General features: G+C 36.4%; 1 protein-coding gene across 5 annotated transcripts in view; it reads right to left on the bottom strand.

Annotated features, from left to right (window-relative positions):
• Nucleotides 1-20,819, bottom strand: part of LOC116849878 (teneurin-a) — a 585,779-nt gene that overhangs the window by 68,058 nt on the left and 496,902 nt on the right. For all 5 annotated transcript variants that reach the window (XM_032827500.1, XM_032827497.1, XM_032827496.1 and 2 more), the window contains one exon: nt 10,096-10,373. In XM_032827500.1, the coding sequence (XP_032683391.1) occupies nt 10,096-10,373 (278 nt within the window). The remainder of the gene's footprint in view (nt 1-10,095; nt 10,374-20,819) is intronic.

Genomic DNA, 20,819 nt, shown 5'->3' with positions numbered 1-20,819 from the left:
GGGAGCGAGAGTGGGAGCGGAAATGGGAGTGGGAGGGGAAGCGGGAGCGGGAGAGAGAGCGAGAATGAAAGTATAAGCGCAAGAGGAAGGGAGAGACAGAAGGGGGGAGGGCGAAGAAGGAGAAGGAGAGAAAGAAGAGAGGGAGAAAGTGAGATTAAGTTAGGTTGCGGAGAGGTTGCAAGGTCAGGTTGGGTTAGGAGCGGGAGCGAAAACGGAAGCGAGAAAGGGAGCGAGAGCGAGAACGAAAGTGAAAGCATCAGAGGTAGAGAGAAAGAGGGAAAGAGAGATAGAGAAAAGGGAGGGAGAGAAAGGAGAGGGGAGAAAGAAAGGAGAGTGGGATAGAAAAAATGGCGAGAGGAGAGAGAGAAGCAGAAGAGAAATAAGGAAAGAGCAAGAAAGGGGAAAGATAGGTGGTTAAGGAAGGTGAAGAGAGAGACAAAGAAAGGAGGAAAGGAAGAAAGGGGCGACAGGGAGGGAAGTGAAGAGGGGATGGTAATAGAAAGTGAACGAGTGAGGGAGAGAGGGAAACGGAGAAAGAGAGAGAGAGAGAGAGAGAGAGAGAGAGAGAGAGAGAGTGAGAGAGATAGAGCGTGTGTACACGTATATGCGGGCATATGGGTGTACATAGACGACGAATCCGCCACCGATCGTAAAAGCCCCGCGCGAGAAACGCGAGTAGAGGGATAACGTTAGGAGGTTGGCTGTGGGGGTAGTTTGGATGCAGTAGCAAACAGGCAGATTGGATTCCAGACTCGATTTACTGGAATGCAGAAATAACAGCTGGCGAGCAGAGTCTCCTCGAAGCCGAGAGAACCGACTTTGCAATCTCCTCCGTCTCTTCCTACCTCTTTCCGCGATACGAACGGAGGAGGAGAAGGAAGTAGGATACGGACGCGCTGTAGTCATGGCGAGGGAGCAGGGGGCGACAGTTCCACGAGGGACTCTACAGGCGACCGATGGTAGTCCGAGCGGGACGAGAGGACGGGAGTATTACATAGATTCCCGGGACACAATGCGGCTCGCTTACTCTCGTATTCTTCGCTTTTCCTACTGAATCCCCTTAGTCCATGCAACTTCGGATGATAAAGTCTAATACGTCCGCGAGACGGACCTTGACCGTCGTTCGGATTCTCGGATTTATCACAGAATGCAAAAATTCACGTCTCGCGCTCCGGTAAGCCCCGTTTCTGTCGTGTTTTGATAACAAGCAGTTAAAATTTCTCTAACTGGAGCCGGCAATAAATAAAATTGATGTTCTGATTAATTTTCATTCTGTAAAAACGACAAAAACCTAAAGTTTAAATTTTGATGGCAGGAACTAATTGAATTACTGAAAAAAAACTTAAGGATATAACCGTATCTTATTTTGTTGTTAATAGTATCAGAAATCAAACTTTGTCATAGCCAGGTTAAGACTGTTTTATAAAGAAAAAAATTTTATTCGAATGAGATAAAAAAACGACTGGGCTAAAGAGTTAAGATCATCTCAAGTTCATCTTCAGATGCTGTAAGAGCTGTTTCAATGGTTACATCTTAACCTTGCGAGTGACAAAGTATTTTCACTACCTTCAGGATGGCAACCCGAGTCATTAGCGTCTACCTCGTTTTTCCTCCTCTTGAGGTGCTTGAGAAAAACCTCACAAATTATTAAGACCTTTTTTAACGTTTTAGGATTGGAAACCACGTATTTTTTTTTAAATAAATTGTTAAATATTTTATTTTCAATGATTTTTAAACAAAAATGTTCCAAAAAACGAGCACTTCTTATAATAGTCCGGATACAAATGATACTGCCACTCAGAGGGTTAATCTCCTCATGGACGTGTATGTTTATTTTTTGCTTTATTTTGCGGAGTGAAAAATGTGAAATTGATGTGTGTACTTTTATTTTTTGTTTTATCTCGTTTCCAATTCAAACAGGATTATGCCGTAGATTTTAAGAATATGTCTGTACGGATTGTTCATGCATTGTCTACGTGATGTATATATATATAAACGATCTCTTTGCGTGAAGGCAAGGTAAACTATAGAAAGAATATTATGAATTATATTAAAGTATACAAAAAGAGTAATTAAATTATGAGACAATTACCGTATCTATTTTTAGAGATAATAATTATTATTCAAATAATTATTAGGTGCGCAAATTAATTCAGTACTTTTTTGAAGAAATTGAACTTATGTTTACAAAAAAATAATAAACACGTAAATGTCCAAAATATTTATCATTTATTTTCTAATATTTTTTTTCATTTATTGGGGTAGCTGATGAATTTCCTCTCGAAAAAAACGCTGGATTTAAGTCGATGAAATCGTCGATGCATTTTTGAACATTTTGCATACTTTTAAAATGTGTATTAGCCAGGTAGTGTTGGAGTGTTGAATATATATAGGTACTTTGAAGGCAGTGGCGTAGTCAGAAAAAAGTTTCGGGGGGTCTGTACTTTTTATTTTTGACGAGTAAAAAAAAAGCCATTCAAAAAAATTTTTTTCACACTTAGCGTAACAGAAAATTAATTTCGGGGGGGGGGGTTGTAAGCCCCTCAGCCCCCCCTGACTACGCCACTGTCTGAAGGGGCTAGATCCGATGAATAAGCCGCACGAGGTTCCCAGCCTAACGAATAAATAGTGTCTCTTTTGCGACATGCGGCTGAGTGTTATCGTGCTGCAAAATAACTTCATGGTTAGTAAACGATCTTTTTCTCTCTGTTTTGTCGCTCAAACGAATGATTTGTCATTGGTAACACAGCATTAATTGTTTGACCAGATTGCAGTAACTCATAATACATCACGCTTTTCATATCCCATTAAATAGACAATAAAACTTTTTTACGTCAATATTAGATTTTGCAGTTAAAGTCTATTATCAGCTAGGGTCGACTCGACTTTCTTTTTTTAGGGTCGTTGTAGAGAACACACTATTTATTGCCAATAATGATTTTGTATGATAAATCCTTTATTTTGTTAGTAATGATATCGCCATGTCGGACCTTCTCTACTTGTTTTCCGGATTGAGCTCGTGCGAAATCCATCGACCTTTGAAGTTTTGAATTTTTCCCAGCTTATATGCAAGCGAATGCAGATTCATTGGTGAGTGACTCCTAGTTATAACGCAAGCTCATCTCGAGCATGAGCAAAATTTTGAAAATTTTTATATTTAAATTTTTTGGCGTGCCGGGATGTTTTTCATCGGTAAGACAGAAATCACTTCGAAACTTTTGGTACCATGTTTTATAGGTTTTAGGCGTTACTTCTTTTAAGGCTGAGCAAATCATATTTTTGCAGTTTAGACAGCATTTGTTTTTAAATTAACAGTGTCGGCTTTCAAAGATATTCCTTTAGTCTTTCGAGATGTGCGATCATAGTTTTACTATAGAAAAATACAAAGTTTATATAAAATTCCATATGAGTTTCTATATAATTGTGCATATTTTCATCATTATTATTTTATTATTTACAAAATATCTAAATTGGACTCACAGAAAAATTCTCGATTTTATTAGGTCGATTACATGAATAAGTAATGTAAACACTGTATTTCACGAAATATTTGGAGCGAGATCAGAATCAGGGAAGAATGTTTTTGAGTAATCTAGCTTTTGCTCTGACAACAACAAAGAACAACTCATGATGTGAGCTAAATAATTACGTTACCCAAAGATATTCGAGTATTCCTGCAGAAATACGTTCCTACTGATGAGAAAGAAGAAGAATTACTTCACAGTTGAAAGCGAAGCAAGTGTAAATTTTATAATAATATTCATGCAACACTAAGATGTAGTAAATGTGCTCGGTTTGTTTATAAAAAACACTTCGCAATATTTGTGATTTGCTCTCCAAGCAATCGAAGACTAATTCGTATAATTTATTTTATATATTTTATTATTTTTATACATTTTATTATATTAATTAATAAGAGACATAAATAATAAAATTTTATATATATAATAAGTTTCCTTAGTATAATATTTATTTTATATACGATAAAATGCTTTATCCTTTCAAATTTTTATTAATATTTCACGGTATACTTATATATGACACCCCTCATGTAATTAAAAAAAACGCGTCCGCTGGAAGATTAGTAAATTCGTATCTAAAGAAGTTAAGATAAACTTGAGAAAAACTTAAATATAAGATTGGACTATGGATACCAATCTTAGTCCGGCGCCTCGTCAATTCATTCGCGTTTGTGTGACCTGGCGGAAATATTTTCTTTTCTTTCTTGAGCGGAATCTGTCTTACGATAACGCGATACCTTGAATTACACACGCACAAGCAAACAAAACGATACGTCTTCGTTTGTGGTAAGATTTCGCGTTTGCATGTATCGTCGATTTAAGTAACAAAGTTTGCCGGTGTCAGTCATCAAGTGTACCGAGTTAGTGCGCCGTTAGTTGCAGTTATCGATTTGTGCGTTGGTCAGGTCATTGACTCGTGAAATACCCGATTCATTTCGCCAAGATACACGGTTGTATTAATTTAGGTATAATAATTCGATGTCATTCCTAGCGAGTATGAAACAAAGTTGTGGAGTAAAAAGTGTGAAATTGATAACACGCACTCGTTGTCGATATTCCGACAAGATATCCGATAAAAGAGAGGGGATAAAACTCAAAACACTTTGTTTATGTATTTATTGTGACAGAAGCAGTGCTCAATAAAGAAATGAAGCAGTCAAATTGCAAGAAGTTGAGATTACATTTGGACTCCTCCTAAACGTTCCAAATATGCTATAATTAGCTTCTAATAAATTAGCGACCGCTTCATTTTCAATTCGGTAGAATCGCAAAATGTTCTTTTTAGGACATAGGTATTATTTTCATAAAAATCGGAAAAATATTGCAGTTAAAAAAGAGAAAAATCTGAATTGAGAACAACCAAGAAAATATTCAAACGTCCTGAAATTTCGTATTAACATTATCTATTGTGAATTAAACTTAAATGATTAAACTTAAATGAGTGTTATTAGTTGGAATGAAGTTTTCTGCAACTGTATAATACACATCATTTTAGATATTAAAAGTAATTTTCATTTATGAAATAACTGAAATCGAAGAAATGGACGAATGGAATACGTCCGTAAATGAGGTTACATTATTACGAAATGTTACACGAAATCATGTACATTAATTCGCCGTGACAGATGTGATATAGTTTAACACAATCTCAAAAATGATAGATCGATATCCTAACCGTATATTACATTGATATAAATAAAAAATAAAATCTATATTCTGCATTTTCTTTTCAAGCAAAACAGCACGGTAGTACAATACGATAGTTTACGTTGTCTGCTTATAAACGCAGAGTGTCATAATTTATAATTGGGCGTAACGTCCAATTCTGAATTCAAACATTGTTGATAAAAATATGACGCGGACATTATCATAAATAGGGAAGAAAGTGGAAATATGAAACAGGATAGCACTACGAAACAAAACTGATCTCTTAAATAATATATTGTTACAATCTGTCAGTAATTAATCGATTAAACGAGGCTGCCAAGGGCGGACGAAATTCGATCGTGATTATACAGCGTTTTGTTCGAAGATAACATGTAGTATCGTCGGTTATGTACGCTTAGCTTCACAAGAGTTTTAGAGCAATAAGATTTTTAAATTTCGCGTCATTTAAAGCCTTCTTCCATTTGCGACGTCCTTCTTGATATAACTATAGCTTAGAGTCCATAGCTTAGAGTTGTTCCTATCGAAAGTTGTCTTTTATAATTAAGGGCGAAGAGATAAAATATAGTGGGTGGGATCATCTTCGAACGAGACGCTGCGTATAATTACGATCGAATTTCGTTCGCCCTTGGCGGTCTCGTTTAATCGATTAATTATACCACGCGTCTCGTTCTCGATAATATATAGAAGTTAGAGCATACTACAACTCTCGATATTTATTTATTATGAAGAATATAAACTAAAATATTTATATATAATAGAAACTTTTTTTAGTAACATATACTTGTTTACTTAATAAATTAAAAAAAATTATTCGAGTGAAGATATCCTTAGGCCTGTATAGGCCTGTTATAAAATTTTGCAAATATTTACGAATTTTGCGACCATCCTATTGTTTGTCTTATTATATTAATATCAACATTTTTCCTATATGCAACTGATGCTGCTGCATGTCTTGTGCTGTATGTACTAAAGTAATGTTTATTAACACTAGCCTTTTTCTTCTAGTAATGATTTTATCCAATGATTTAACGTCTGAACACTTATAGGATATAAGCATCGATATAAAAAGCTATTTTATGTCCAATTTTTTAAATCTTAATTATTTCCATATATTGTGTTAAAGTATTTGCTACAGATAATTGTCTTTGAAAAAAAGTAGAACTAGATTTGACTAAAAAAACTCTCGGCTTAGACGTTTTTATTAAATCGGGTATCTTAATTTCCCCAAAACAATATTGGTATATTATTCAATATTTATGAGTACCAGAGTGTGAAATTTGTGTGAAACTTGTGGCTGGTGCCAACAAAGTTATCATCTTTTTGACTGCTTTTATCATTTTTAATTAAAATAAGTCTCATGCTTTCAATATACTTAGGAATTGGTTCAATATCTCAAGTTATTGAGTATTTGGATCTTGTTGGTCTTTCTTTGAACACTCCTTTGAGAAATCTAGAAATAAGCTTATCTTTGGTCAAGTCTCTTGGGGAAATTAGTGTGATAGCCAATCTAGCAAAGTTTAAAGTTCCGTAACTTGTACCTTTCTTAAATAACATTGCTAAAAAATTCTATAACATTTGTACTACTTGTGTCAAGTAATATTTTTTTTAACTTACGATTTTTACATTCAAAGAAATTCAATAAAAAAATTGTTTTAACATCAGCAATTTTATAATAATAAAAGAGAAGTTTTTTTTATTTTTACGTCTATTTCATATTACCATTCTATTTTTCAAAACGCCACTTCTTTCACTATATTAAAAATTTGATATTCTTTGAACAGTTTATTTTTTCCTTCATAATTATGAATACATTATAAGAGATATATTAGCTAACATTTCTGGTAATTATTGATGTAATTATTACATTTAATATATCCTCGGTAATGATACTGCATGTTCGTATTTCGATTGCATTAGAGAAAAAATATAGGAATTAAAGAAAATGTAGGGTTTACAAAATATCTGGTTTAACAATATCTGGTTTACAAAGTATCTGGTTTAAAAAAAGGGAGGAGGAAGATTATCTTCATCTGTTTTATATAATAAATTGAAACAATAAGTTGATAGAAAAGTTTTATCATGGAAATTCTGCAAATTGCGGATATGTCATCTCTCCTATGTTTCCTTTTGCGGCTCTCTATTATCAGGCACGTTATTAATGGATACAAAAGGCATGGCGTACGAATGCGTTCAGCCTGTCCATGATCGGATGATACGCTTCCTCTCGCTATCGACGGGCAATATTTTTGCCTCTTTCTAACCGGATGGAGTCAACCGCTCCGCGCTAAATGAACTATTACGCTAGCCAGTGTTATGCCACAGCCGCACTTCCTATCCAAGATCCGGACTTCCGCCGTTAAACGATATTTAATTTCAAGCCGACGCATAGCCTACACTATCACGGTCGATTGTGTTCTTCATTACGTGTGAATAATGTGTATGTTCTGTGTATGATGAGCGATAAGCCAATGAAGAGAGTTAAATTTAAAATTGAAGGCAAATTAAACGTTACCGAAGTTTTAAAAAGAAAAAGTTAAATGTTATACACACATCCGCGATTCGAGAACGTTTTGCCCTTCTACATTTATACATCCGTTATGCAGAGATTTTTCTCAATGTTTTTGTAGTTGAAATAACGTGTAAATAATTTTGTCAATATTCGAACTATTCCGGCATTTTACGACGATGCAACAACGTCTCTTTATAAAGAAACTTTCGACATGAGGCAGCGTAAAATAAAACGGACTCGACGGTTTTTGTAAGCTAAAACTTAAAACTGCTTTGCTCGCAAAAAAATCAGCGTTTAAATGTCAACCGTAAAATAATGCTAATGCGGTATTGTTATAAGCTCGGATATTGTAAGAGAAATGCCAATGTAACAGAAGTACATAGTGTGCTTCTTTACGAGCAAAACTAACAGTTGTATATAAAAAATATTTTTAATAATTTACTTCACTTCAAATTCAATTGATTCCTTTTTGTATCTCTCTTTTATTAATTTTATGTTTCGTCCCTTTTTGCCATTTTCGTCCTCTGTATTTTTAATAAGTTGAGCTGCGCGTCTACGCGAAATACCGGAAGCTACTTTTTATAGTTGATTTGTTTCACTTTTCTCTCGATAAATAAAGGGAAAATATAACGTGTCCGCCAATATTTACAGACCTTATTTTAACTGCGTTTTCCATGATTAGGTACGCGAAATTCGTCATGCTTTCACGCGGACTATTATGGGGTGTCAGTTGTATGTATAATCCCCCTCTGCGCGTACAGGGATTAGTATCGTGCAGTAATGCCGACGTTCCGATGGATTTTAATGTATTAGGTGGGTTGGGTTAGTCGTAACCAGATTTGCAAGTTAATAATGAATTATTGTACCGTGAATTTCGGGTCAGCTGGCAATAGAATTGCGTGAACTATCTGGCTGGTGTGTTACGATTGGGGCGTGCGCTCAGGGACTAATAAAAACGATTGCCGCAAATTTACACCGGACCAAATATTATTTATGTAGCTGTCGCGCTAAATAGCTACCACCGCCATTACCAGCACCATCGTAGTGGCTGCTAAAACCACCCAGATAGACAGATATATGTAAATTTGATAAGAACTTTACTAGTTGATTTGTAAAAGTTGCGTTTTTTTCATGAATTATTCACATGCATCTAAAAAAAAAAACTGTAATTACAAGGTGCTATTTCTTGTAATTTTACATTCTAAGCAGAAGCTTTTATTGAAAGAGTATTCGTGAGTATTCGTATTTCAATGAAGTGGACTATTAATTAGAAATCTGTTAGATATTATTATAACTTTTTTCTTTTATAAAAGGAACTGGAAGCAAAATGTCACTTTACCAAAAGATAAAATCCCTCTAATATTTAAAAAATATTGTGCTTAGAACTTGTGCTTAAAATATTTTTTTTGTTGGTTTTAAAAAGATCCTTTCGAGGTCATATATAAGAGTAAAATCCCCTAGAATTCAAAAGATTCCATTAAAAATAAGAAATATTGTTTGAGTATGTTCACTCATTATTAATTTATCACATCGAATGGCGAAATAGAAATACGAAAAAAATGATCAACTTTGCTCAAAACAATATTTCATACAAAATTGTAATGAATATTCGAGTGTAACTTTCAGCAATCTGCTGCTGCATCAATATAACAAAACAAAAATCACATTATTGGATGATATCAATTTAATTACTAATTTGATACAATATATTTGCCTAATGAATGTAATTAAACAAATTGTAGAGTTTACGTTATCGATTGCTTCATGACGCGATAATTATGGAAGTCTATCTGGATAAGAACCTAATCAGGTGGTCATGTAAATTTGATAATAACTTTGTTAGTCAATTTGTAAAGGTTGCGCCCTTTACAAATGGTTCGTATTGCACTCATATTTATCACATAGATTGACGAAATAGAAAGAAATATAAAGAAAATACAAAAGAAATACGAAAAATTGATCAAAATTTGCTCAAGACAATATGTCATACAGAATATAAAAATCTAACTTTTAATAAATTTGTAATTGCATCAATATAACTAAAATATTACATTATTATATGATGTAAATTTAACGATTAATTCAGTACAATATAATTTCGCTTCATAAATGTAACAAAAGTTCATAAAGTTCTATCATTGATTATTTCATATCGTGATAATCATGAAAAAGTCTATTTGAGTATCGCAAACGCGAATCTGACAGAAACGTATTTTCAAGCAGCTTACACATTCCAACGTACAGCCGACTTCGCCTTAATTTAACCCTCAGTCGAGTGCCAAAAGAATTAGTTGGCGTATCTATATACGACATGACGTATCCGAATCGTGAGTTTTAGAGGATTGTGAGCAGATCGTTGCTTTAGCAAATTCTAATGTAACGGTTATGATTTCTTACCAGCGAAATATGCCAGCATCGCCGTTAACGCGACGGCCAGAAGAATGAGCATGATCGAGAAGCATTTCCATGAGCACCTATGCTGACAACGTTTATCGATGTGAAAGCGCGACGGTGAGTATGGGGAGTAGTGCGGCACCGCGGCAGCACGAAGTGGGAAACCTGGCATCACCATGCCTTGGCCTTGCGCGCCTACCGTTGCAGTACCGCCATTTCCGGCGCTGCCTAAACCACTGCCTAGAGAACCCACCGCCACTTGCTGTTGCGGTGGCGGAAGCCTGAAACAATCAGAAATAATCGATGTTAGGATTGTCTTCCGATGCAACGGTACAAGTTGCGTCACAATTACGTTCCACGTGTGTACATATACGCGGGTATGCAGTCATTTACTTAAAGGTGGCGAAGTGCTTATTTTTAAACAACTTTATACGATACAATGATGTTTACACTTATCTTATGCTTATAAATTGCTTTGCTTGTATATTTTATATTTAAAAACTTAATGATCGTCAAAGTCCATCCGTGTAAAATTATTTGTATGATATTTTCAGTTTTATACATAAGATTAAAATCGTAGAAATAACTCCAATTATTTATAATGGTTAGGGGTACATGACATGGCAGTTTGTACTCGATCGAGGTTCATAGAAGACTAAAAGAGTTTGCACACCAATGGCACGTGTGAATTAATATTTATATGTATCTTCCACAAGTAAACTCAAAACAAATGCTTGTCAATGTTATCTTTTGTTTTAGGCATCTGGTTACACATCTATGATTATTATGAGCGTAGAAATTGAAATTCCACTTAACGTCTCTAAATGGCAGAAAATGCACAAATGTCACTTGTTTTTTGAAGAGAACTTCTCGGCAAAGCAAAGTTAGTAGGTTAAATAGTATCAAAAGGAGTTGATATAGACTTCAGAGAATCAAAATAGATGTTGAATAAAATTGATAAATGATATTGAGATTAAAAGTAGAATTAAAATTTCGACTTGGAAGTAGCAAAATAGACCCAGAATGGTATTCATAACACAATTTAAGTGTTTCAAGTTTATTTTAAGATGTGGTATGCAGTGGCCAATGAAACGACTTTTACTTATAGCGTCCTCAAATAAATTCCAACGACCTAAAATATTAAAAGATTGGATTATGAATAGTATAATAATGAACAATTGAAATATCACGCACTATTTTCGAGACGTTCAGTGCAAGTGGCGTCTAAATAAAATTACTTAAGTCTCCTCCGTGAATCGAGGCATCGCTAAATGCAGATCGAATGGTTAGCCATGATGACAAATTATTCGTGATAGCGAGCAATCGATCGCGAATCAGAACGGAATTCGACGTCGATTAGTGTATCTCCTATGTATCTTCGCTCACTGTCGATTATTAGTTGAATTCATGCCGATACTCATCGACGTATCGGTGTCACGTAATAAATGGGAGGATTGACCGCATACTCTGGCAATTGAGCTTGATCCGACGTCGTTTCGGGGACCATACGTAACAGCGATAAATCGACGACCGGTATCTGTTCAGCGTACTTACGTCAACAGACACAGAGCGGTGGACGCGCTCGCCGATGTGGACGAGCATCGGACAAGTGCATCTACCGATGCGGATAACGTCGAGCTTATAAAAGATGCAGATGCTGCCATTTAGTTGGACGTAATGGTTCAGGAACGCGCGCGCGTGTGTGTATGTGAGTGAGTCAGAGTGTATGTCCTCGTCATGTCGATACGCGAAATCCGCGAAAATGACGGTCGTGGAGGTGACAAGGTTAAGGCTCCACCCGTCCAACCCGTGTCAAGGGTTTTATTTTCATCATCGACGATATTTATCTTCGTCCTTCTATCGAGAGTGAGAGAAAAAGAGAAGGAGTGAGGACTGGGGACAAGCGCGGTCGAGGCTGACCGGATGAAAGTCCAACATTGAAACAGGGATTTAATACGGTATCCAGGATAAATATAGTTTTCCGATAATCATGCGGATTCATGAATAGTATTATGCGCGCGTCATGACGTACAGCTCGCTTTGCCGCGGTTAAAATCCCATAAGAATAACTCGATTGACAGTACATCTGGTGGGGATGAGAGAATAGCAAAAGGGGAGAACTGAAACAGCCGGGAAAGGGAAACAAGGGAACCTAACAATGAGCTGCGCCACCAGAGTTGAATTTTCCGTAATAAAAAATTCACACGACATGAAGTCCGAAGTGCGAAGCTTCTGGCCAAATAGAATACTTGCGAGATCTTTTCTCACTTAATATTACCTGATTTTACACGAATTTCAGAAAAATCTTACAGCATTGTGAAAGAAATGATGGATCTTGTGAGAAAAATTCAAAGTGGCTAACTTGTGATTTTTTTAGATGCCTTGAAATTGTCAGCGGCATTGAAATGGATACAATTTGAACTGTTTTGAATTTTTTTCTCTTATTGTTAATTTGCTTTTTGGAACAGCAGCATTTTCAAGATATGGATGCCGTCAAAGGCACCCATAAGCTTAGACTGGCAGAGCGTCTCAGAGATTTTTCTCTCAACTCTTGAGGGAATCGTTGAGACGTGTCGTACGTCTCGCGCAATTTATAAGTTGCTTAACAAACTCAATGCGACAAATATCATAAATAATCGCGCTCAGACCTCGGCGCGTCGTGATCCTATAAACGTTCGCTCATATTTTCCGGAGCAGGAGCAATCAAATACGACGTGAAAAAATATGACTAGCAGAGTGTTCTTACGAGACAACGCAAAGAAGAGAGAAGACGAGAGAGAGAGAGAGAGGGGAAAGGGAGAGGAAATAGTCGGAGGAAATAAAAGAAAAAAAAAGAAACGCGAAAGAAGAAACTGTGCGCAATAAATAGGACTTTTTCTCGAAGTCATTAACTTGAAAAGAGTCCGCGACAAAAACAATTTATTTGCTAAAAGTATCGACGAGCTTGGCGGCGGACAAAAGTCGTGGAACAAGAACATTGATGATAAAATCATAAAGATTCCTTTCTTTTAAGTTTAATTTTAATTTTTCCTAAAACTCGGCTATATTATCGATTAATGAATCGAATTAGATCGTTCTCACTATTCGTCCTGTCTGCTGTACATTAATTAACTTACGTGATTAATTGACGATACGTGCTCCGAAGGTTTTTCTTGGAAAATAAATAAATCTAACTCTCCGACTCTCTCCGCTAAAAAGCCTCCAGACAGATGTACCGTGCTTCGGCCGGGACAACCGGATTCTTGATTGCGCGTAACAGACAAATGAAGCGAGGGGAGTTGCTTGAAAACAAGATGAACGAGGAAAAAGCGAGAGGAGCAGCAGCAGCAGCTGGGAAGATGCACCGCGGAAGAACGGAGCGAGCAATTCGGCGCGTTCACGCCGCGGTCCCTCTTCAAGCCGGGTTAATCCATTTGTGCGAGTAAATCGGTTAGCTGGAATTGGGTTATATTTCCTAATCGATACGATAGATTGCGTTACCGGTTGGCACGTCGTCTAGCGTATCGGTTACGATGCATGACTTCTTCGTGGTTAATTATCATTAGTCACGTCAGAACAAATGCGACATAAGTATAGCTGAAGCTACCGCAAAACTGCAATAATATCGTAGACATATGGCATTTGATTAATATGCGCAAAAAGTCCTGCTGATATTTGCTGTCATAGGAAAACACTCTTGTGTAGTATCGGCAAAAATAACTTTTTTTTTTGTTTGCAACGTTTCTTTAAGTAATTTAATAATCTATAATGGAATGCTGAGCATTTACGCGTACACGGAGAAAATATTGCAATAAAAATTACGACAAGATTCTTTTAATTTCTAATTTAAAATAAATTTTTCTGTTTGTAGGGGAGACCGGGTCTAGTTGACCCAAGAATTATTGGCCTCGTGCTTTATTTATGTATTTAGAATATGAGAAGAACAGTGTAAACAACCACAAAACATTCCTTTTAGAATATATGTACTTCTTCCAGATTTTCATAAAAATCATAATAACATAATATAGTTAAAAACTAGAAAAACTGATTTAATAGTAGTCGAATGAATTTTCTCGACATTTCGTATTAATATTCTTCGCCATGTGTAAATAAACTTAAGTAATGTGTTATTAATTAGAATCAAGTTTTTTGCAACTACACTGTTTCGGTTAATAAAAATAATTTTTACTCATAAAATAGTTGAAATCAATAAGTGGACAAGATAAGGTTGGCATTATGCTAATGTAAATAGAAAACATAAATTATTATATTCTGACTATCGGAAATGTGTCTTTATATTTATTCTGAAATAAAATAGTAATAAAAAACGTTATATATTATAAAATAATTGTACACAACAAAATAATTTTCAAGGTGCAAAGTTATGTGTATTTTATAGTAAACTTTCTCTAAGTTGATGGCCAATTTTATCCGTTATTGTCGGTGCGATATTACAACATGTTCGTATTTCGGTTACTACAGAACAAAATATACGGTTTACAGCATCATTACTGGTATAAAAACATAAAGAAACGTTGTCTCTATCTTGTCTGTACAGTCAATCATAATAGTTGGTTGGTTTGAAAAGTTTTAACTTCGAAATTTTGAAATGTATAGCATTTTGCTTCTTTTGGTCTCCCTCCTCTCTTTATAGTTTAGCTTTACACAAAAAAATAGTAAAATAAAATATGCTAGGTAAGAATAAGAGTAGGTAATAGGATTAAATAAGAGAAGGGTGATGAATACCAAAAGAAGATGTGCAATGTATAATATTAGGTACCAAGTAAAAAGCGAAAATGTAAAAATATAAAAAGAAAATACAATATTAAAGATGCAATGTAGAATATAAATTATGTAATAGTGTAAAGCTTAAGAGTAAGAGGTAAAACCAAAGATATAAGAGTTTCAAGTCAAATTATAGGATAAGTTAAAAATATAGAATAAGAGGCGAATGTAAGAAGAACAATAAGGAGTAGGTGTGTGAATGAGTGTGAATGTGGTAGATGAAATGTAAGCCAAGTCCCTTCCTGGGACCGTAAGCTGAAGTAATAAAATATTATTATTACTAAAATAAATTGAACGTAATTTTTACTGCAATTTTCCCATGTGCATATATTTTTGTAACATTACATCAGAGATTGTATCGAATAGCCCAAAGGGACGTAGCAAATTTCAAATGACGAAAGGCTCTCGTTGATTCGAGCGGTTTGTAATCTCTCTAGTGACAGGTTAATCTAACTCGAGAACGTAAGCGCAAAACGTGCGCGAGGAGCCGCCGTATGGTGCGGCACGACTTTTAGAAAGGAAGTTTGAAAACGTGCGGGCACTCCTTTAAGCAATGTAAAAGTGGGTCGACGAGTGTCGAGTTTGATCGTCAGCGACCTCGGCGGATTACGCAGCCCTCCTCGCTGCGAAGTTAGGATGTCTCTGATCTAAGTTGTCGTAGTCTAGTCACGAAAGGATCCGCCGTCTTTAAGCAGGTGGCTCTACCCTACGACCGAGCGACGGCGGCGCGGCGGTAAAACGCGGATCGCGGACACGTACAAACACCTCCAGCGATTAAACCAATTGGACGGTTGTGTCTGATATATTGGAAGTTAAAGAGGTAATTGCGAACAGCGTTGCTGCCGTGTATTAAGTTGAGTGTCGTCTGAGTGGAAGATTGGACTGTTCCAGCTGCGCGAGCTGAAGATGGGATCGAGCGTGTGATCCAATTATGATGTAACCAATGTTCCATCGCAGCCGCGATTGGCAGCGCGGTTAGAGCCACGCAATACCTACGCCGTTGCGACAGTTTTCCCCGTGTCGCGAGTTTTAGGGTTCAACGAGCCGACCGACCGGGTGATCTTCGGTAAGTAGAAAACCGGCGTCAAAGCCGGCGGGTCTTTAAACGTCGAGTAAATGTCTGCGCCAAATATTGGCGCAGCGACTTGCTCTCTCATTAAATACACAGAATCTATTATTAAATCTATGCACAGAACGCTTGTTGGTCGCTTGTCAGTGATCTTTTCAACGGCGTTCGCCCTCGATCTCTTCAAGAGATTAAGGCACGACGATCGCCGGCAAGAGGCACACACCATGTAATCCGTGGGAGGTACACGTAGGAAGAATTCCAATAAAAATCTGATATCCCCCATTTCGTGCCGCGTCGCGCCGCGTCGGCCAAATGCGTTTCAAAGGGAAGATAAGGTGACAGAGGAGCACGTAACACGACGCGCTTGCAACTGAAATTAAATCCCACTCACACACTCGGCTGAAAAAAAGAGGAAATAAGAGAGCAAATGACGATCGCCAACGCGACTGTGTATAATGAAGTCTGCTCGGGAGTCATTATTCGCAATGGCACGTCATAGCCACATAGTTGCGCGCCAAGCCGCGCCTTCCGACAGCCTATGCCGTTAGCGTGACGCTCTTAATTATTAATTTCAGCCCTTTAATATTAATTAGACTCGCGCACACGTTCAATGCGGTGCGGCGCGACGCGACGCGCGCCCTGCACCCTAATAGAACAGCGTGATTATGGCGAAATTATAATTTTAATCGCTCGATTACCGAACAGCGCCGAGAATACCCCGCCTTCTCGTCGCCTTATACCGTGCAAAAGCAAGCGGCGTCGCGGCTCTCGCGTGCGTGGCCCGCTAATAATGATGGGCGCGATACCGTTGAATATTCAGAGGGACGCGCGCCACGACTACACGTATTATTACGATTTTAAGACTGCGAGGCGCCTCTCGAACCGCCACGTAAATCCTCGTCGACGCCGAGCTTTACGGTCTATCATCCTCGCCGAAACTTCGCGTTCGTCTACGTAACTGCGTATTTGAAGATTAACTTTACGCCCTGCGTACGTAGGAATAAAGCGCTTTCGCATACAGAAGGTTCCCGCGTAGAAAATTCCTTAGGATCTCATTGGGATCCAGTCCAATGTTCCAAACTAATTATGCATTCTGGTTGGAAGTGTAATATTTCAAACATGCACGGAGGAAACAGCTTGGATTAACGTAACAATGAACTAACCGAACGTATTTTGGCCGAAGAAAACCGAATTCTTGGTTTCTTGCAAACCAAATTCGGTTCTAAGATTCAGAAATTCTATTTTTTTCATCCAAAAGACGTTTGATTCGTGGTGTTGTCGCGTTAATTCAACCAAATTTTTATCTCCATGTGTAATTTTAAATAGGAAAATCAAAATTTTCCCTTTTCTTTCTGGTTTTTATTTTACATTGGTTTTTATTTTACAAAAAGATAAAATATAAGGTGTAGTAAAAAGAAATCCATTATTTTTGCATGAAATTGAAGGCTTTATTTAGCATAGTTAGAATGATCCGATTTAGGTCAAATATGCACCGTTTTGTTCGATAACTTGTTGCCATTTTGAAGGTAATTCCATTATGCCTCTCTCATAGAAACCCTTGTCCCTAAAAACCCTTGTCAGCAAAAAACTGGGACAGTCGATTTTCACAAGCTTCTCTTGAGGCGAATTTTTCACCAGCAAAATCATTCGCCATAGACAGGAACAGGTGGTAATCACTTGGTGCCAGGTCCGGACTATAAGGTGGATGCATAAGAACCTCCCAACCAAGCTCCCGGAGCTTCTGGCGAGTCACTATCGATGTGTGTGGCCTGGCGTTGTCCTGATGGAACACAATTCCTCTCCTATTGGCCAAAGCTGGTCGCTTCTGGGCGATTGATTCCTTCAGACGGTCCAATTGTTGACAGTACAGGTCCGAATTAAGAGTTTGGCCGTAGGGGAGCAGCTCATAGTGGATGATTCCCTGCCAATCCCACCAAACACACAGCAAAGCCTTCCTGACCGTCAATCCTGGCTTGGCCACCGTTTGCGCCGGCTCACCGCGCTTCGACCACGACCATTTTCGCTTGATGTTGTCGTAAGTGACCCACTTTTCATCACCAGTCACCATCCGCTGCAGAAATGGGTCGATTTTGTTGCGATTCAGCAGCGATTCGCAGATGGAAATTCGGTCCATGAGGTTTTTTTGCGTTAACTCGTGTGGCACCCATACATCGAGCTTCTTTTTGTATCCAGCCTTATTCAAGTGGTTCCAAACGGTTTTTTGTGCAATGTTTAGCTCCTGGGCAATCGAAACAGTGCTTACATGACGGTCGGACTCGACGATTTCCATTATTTTATCGACATTTTCGACAATTGGCTTTCCAAAGCGTGGTGCATCTTTGACATCAAAATTACCGGAACGGAATCGACGAAACCAAAATTGCGCGTGATTGGCTGTTATAGTATCAGGACCATAAACACTATTCACATTTTCAGCTGCCTGGCTTGCGTTTTCGCCTTTATCGAAGAAAAACTGTAAAATATGGCGTATTTTCTCTTTGCTGGTGTCCATCTTTGACGCGCGCTCAAACAATACTGAGTCAAACAATCACAAAACTGTCTGAGAAGTTTTTTTAGTACGAAATCTTATCTTTCTAACGCTATCTAGCGTAAACCGATCGCACTTATACAACGCGAGATACACACTACTAAAGCCATCTATCGGAAAAATAATGGATTTCTTTTTACTACACCTTATATATTTTGACTTTCCAAATTTTATTGTTTAGTAAATGTTTAAAAGATATTTTATTTTTTGGTTTTTTATTCTATTAGATATATATACACACACAATAACCGGTAAAAATAGAATTCTTTGTTTGATATCGTAAAAGTATAGCAACATTATCAACTGAAAGAAATGTGAGTTTTCATAATATTTCTATTTTAATTCTAGACAAAGAACCCATGTTTGAAAAAAGAATGGGATTTTTAAGTGGTATCACAATAGAATAACTGTTTTTGGAATAAAAAATTTGAAAATTCTAATCGAAATCTATGTTTATGTCTGGGAAAATCGTAAGAAATCTGCATACAAAATTTTTTTAGATTTATTTTTTTAGATTTTTTAGGATTCAATTTCCTATAATAATTATAAACTCTAATTAAAAGTTAGAAATAATTTCCCAAATAGATGATTCTAAATGGGAAACCGAAAATTTTCCTAATATTCTTTTTGGTTTTTACTTTTAGTATCTATAGATAGTATCAGTGTATCATTTTCCATTTTAGAATTAAACAAAATATGTGTTAACTTTTCAAATAATTTTATTATTCGATAAAATATGTAAAGTTAAAAATGTTTTAACTTTGAATATTTTTTTAATTAAAAAATCTTTTATTTTTTGAGTTTTTATTCTATTGGATACACACAACGATTGGTATAAAAATGGGATTCTTTGTTTGATACTATAAAACCAATATTATCGACTGAAAAGAAAGCGCGAATTGCCACCGTATTTTTAATTCTAGAGAATTAGGGCAAGAATGGGATTTCCAATTAATATCGTAGTGAGATAATTGTTTTTGAGACAAATATAGGCATGCTAATTAGAGCCTATGCTGTAAAAATTCTGAAGAATCTATCAGGAAAAATCTCGAGAAATTTCTGTACGGATAACTGCGAATTTTGTCGATTGAAAAACCGTTAGATATTCCTTGCCAATTCTGACAATCGTATCTTAGAAAAAGATGTGCATAAATGTGGAAAAAATCGATAAAAAATCGTTAATAAATGGAACGTAGAAGACAGGAAGGATTGTGAACTCGAGTACAAATTGCTTCATAAGTTTGCATTTCCGAAACCATCAGACAAAGTAGATTCCCCTGTATTTTGTATACATCATGTATATACAAGCTATGTACAATAGCTGCGAACCCGAGTAATACCTGTGCAAGAAGTTATCAGATTGCTACGGGCGAAATTTATGTCGCAATATCATTTTTAAGAATTTTCTCATATTTCGTATAAAGCTACCTAAGGTAAGCCTGAGTAATATCGCGAAATGAATTCTCCGTGAATGTTTCCTTGGCAGTGAAACTGATATGGTTATACCGACCTCCTATCCGCATGCATACACGCAACTATATGTTATCATTACGTTAAATTGATTATAATCGGCAAAGTGTCAAGCTTTTGTATGAGATAAAACGATGATAACGTACGAATGTCGATAATATCTTTTATAAAAATTCTCGAGAGCGAGAGAGAGAGGGGGGGGGAGAGAGAGAGAGAGAGGCACACATGAGATAAGATTTTCCTAGATGCAGTATAGATTCGGATTAGAATGCCCAAATTATCCTACTACGATACCAATTGGGAATCCTACAGTCCCAAACATGAATCCCCTAAATTCGCATTTTTTTCAAACGTCGGTATATTTTTATGGTAAACTTTATTTTTATACTAACTAATGTACTTAATAAAATAAAAAATGAAAGGAAATAAATAATTTTTAAAATACTTTACGCATTTTACTGAATAATGAAATTATTTAGAAAGTCAACATATGATGTGACAACTATATATTGACAATTGTCCATTGACAATTTATAACCATATGTTAACATATCGTTTGTTTAATTCTAATATAAAATGAAAATTATAAATAGTATTTCACAGAGAATGAATATTGGAAAAACTTAGGATTTTTTACTTACCGAATCATAATAATTTTTTCTGCGAAGCATTACATTTCTAATTAGATAATTATTTTCGGAAATTAGACTGCATCCAAATTAGATTACTAGAAACTTTCTATGTAACAGTAAAAGTTTCCTACTGCGTTTTTTTGTTTTGTAATTTGGTTTAGTTTTGCGATTTGTGAAAAAAAAGATGTTGGACCTAACGCATTCATGGTTGTTACTGAATGTCAACGGTCATAGTTCTTGCAAA

The sequence above is a fragment of the Odontomachus brunneus genome, unplaced genomic scaffold, assembly GCF_010583005.1.
Source record: "Odontomachus brunneus isolate Ranch 3 - 2012 unplaced genomic scaffold, Obru_v1 Obru_scaffold_127, whole genome shotgun sequence".
NCBI lineage: Eukaryota > Metazoa > Arthropoda > Insecta > Hymenoptera > Formicidae > Odontomachus > Odontomachus brunneus.
This window is presented reverse-complemented; position numbering and strand designations above follow the sequence as displayed.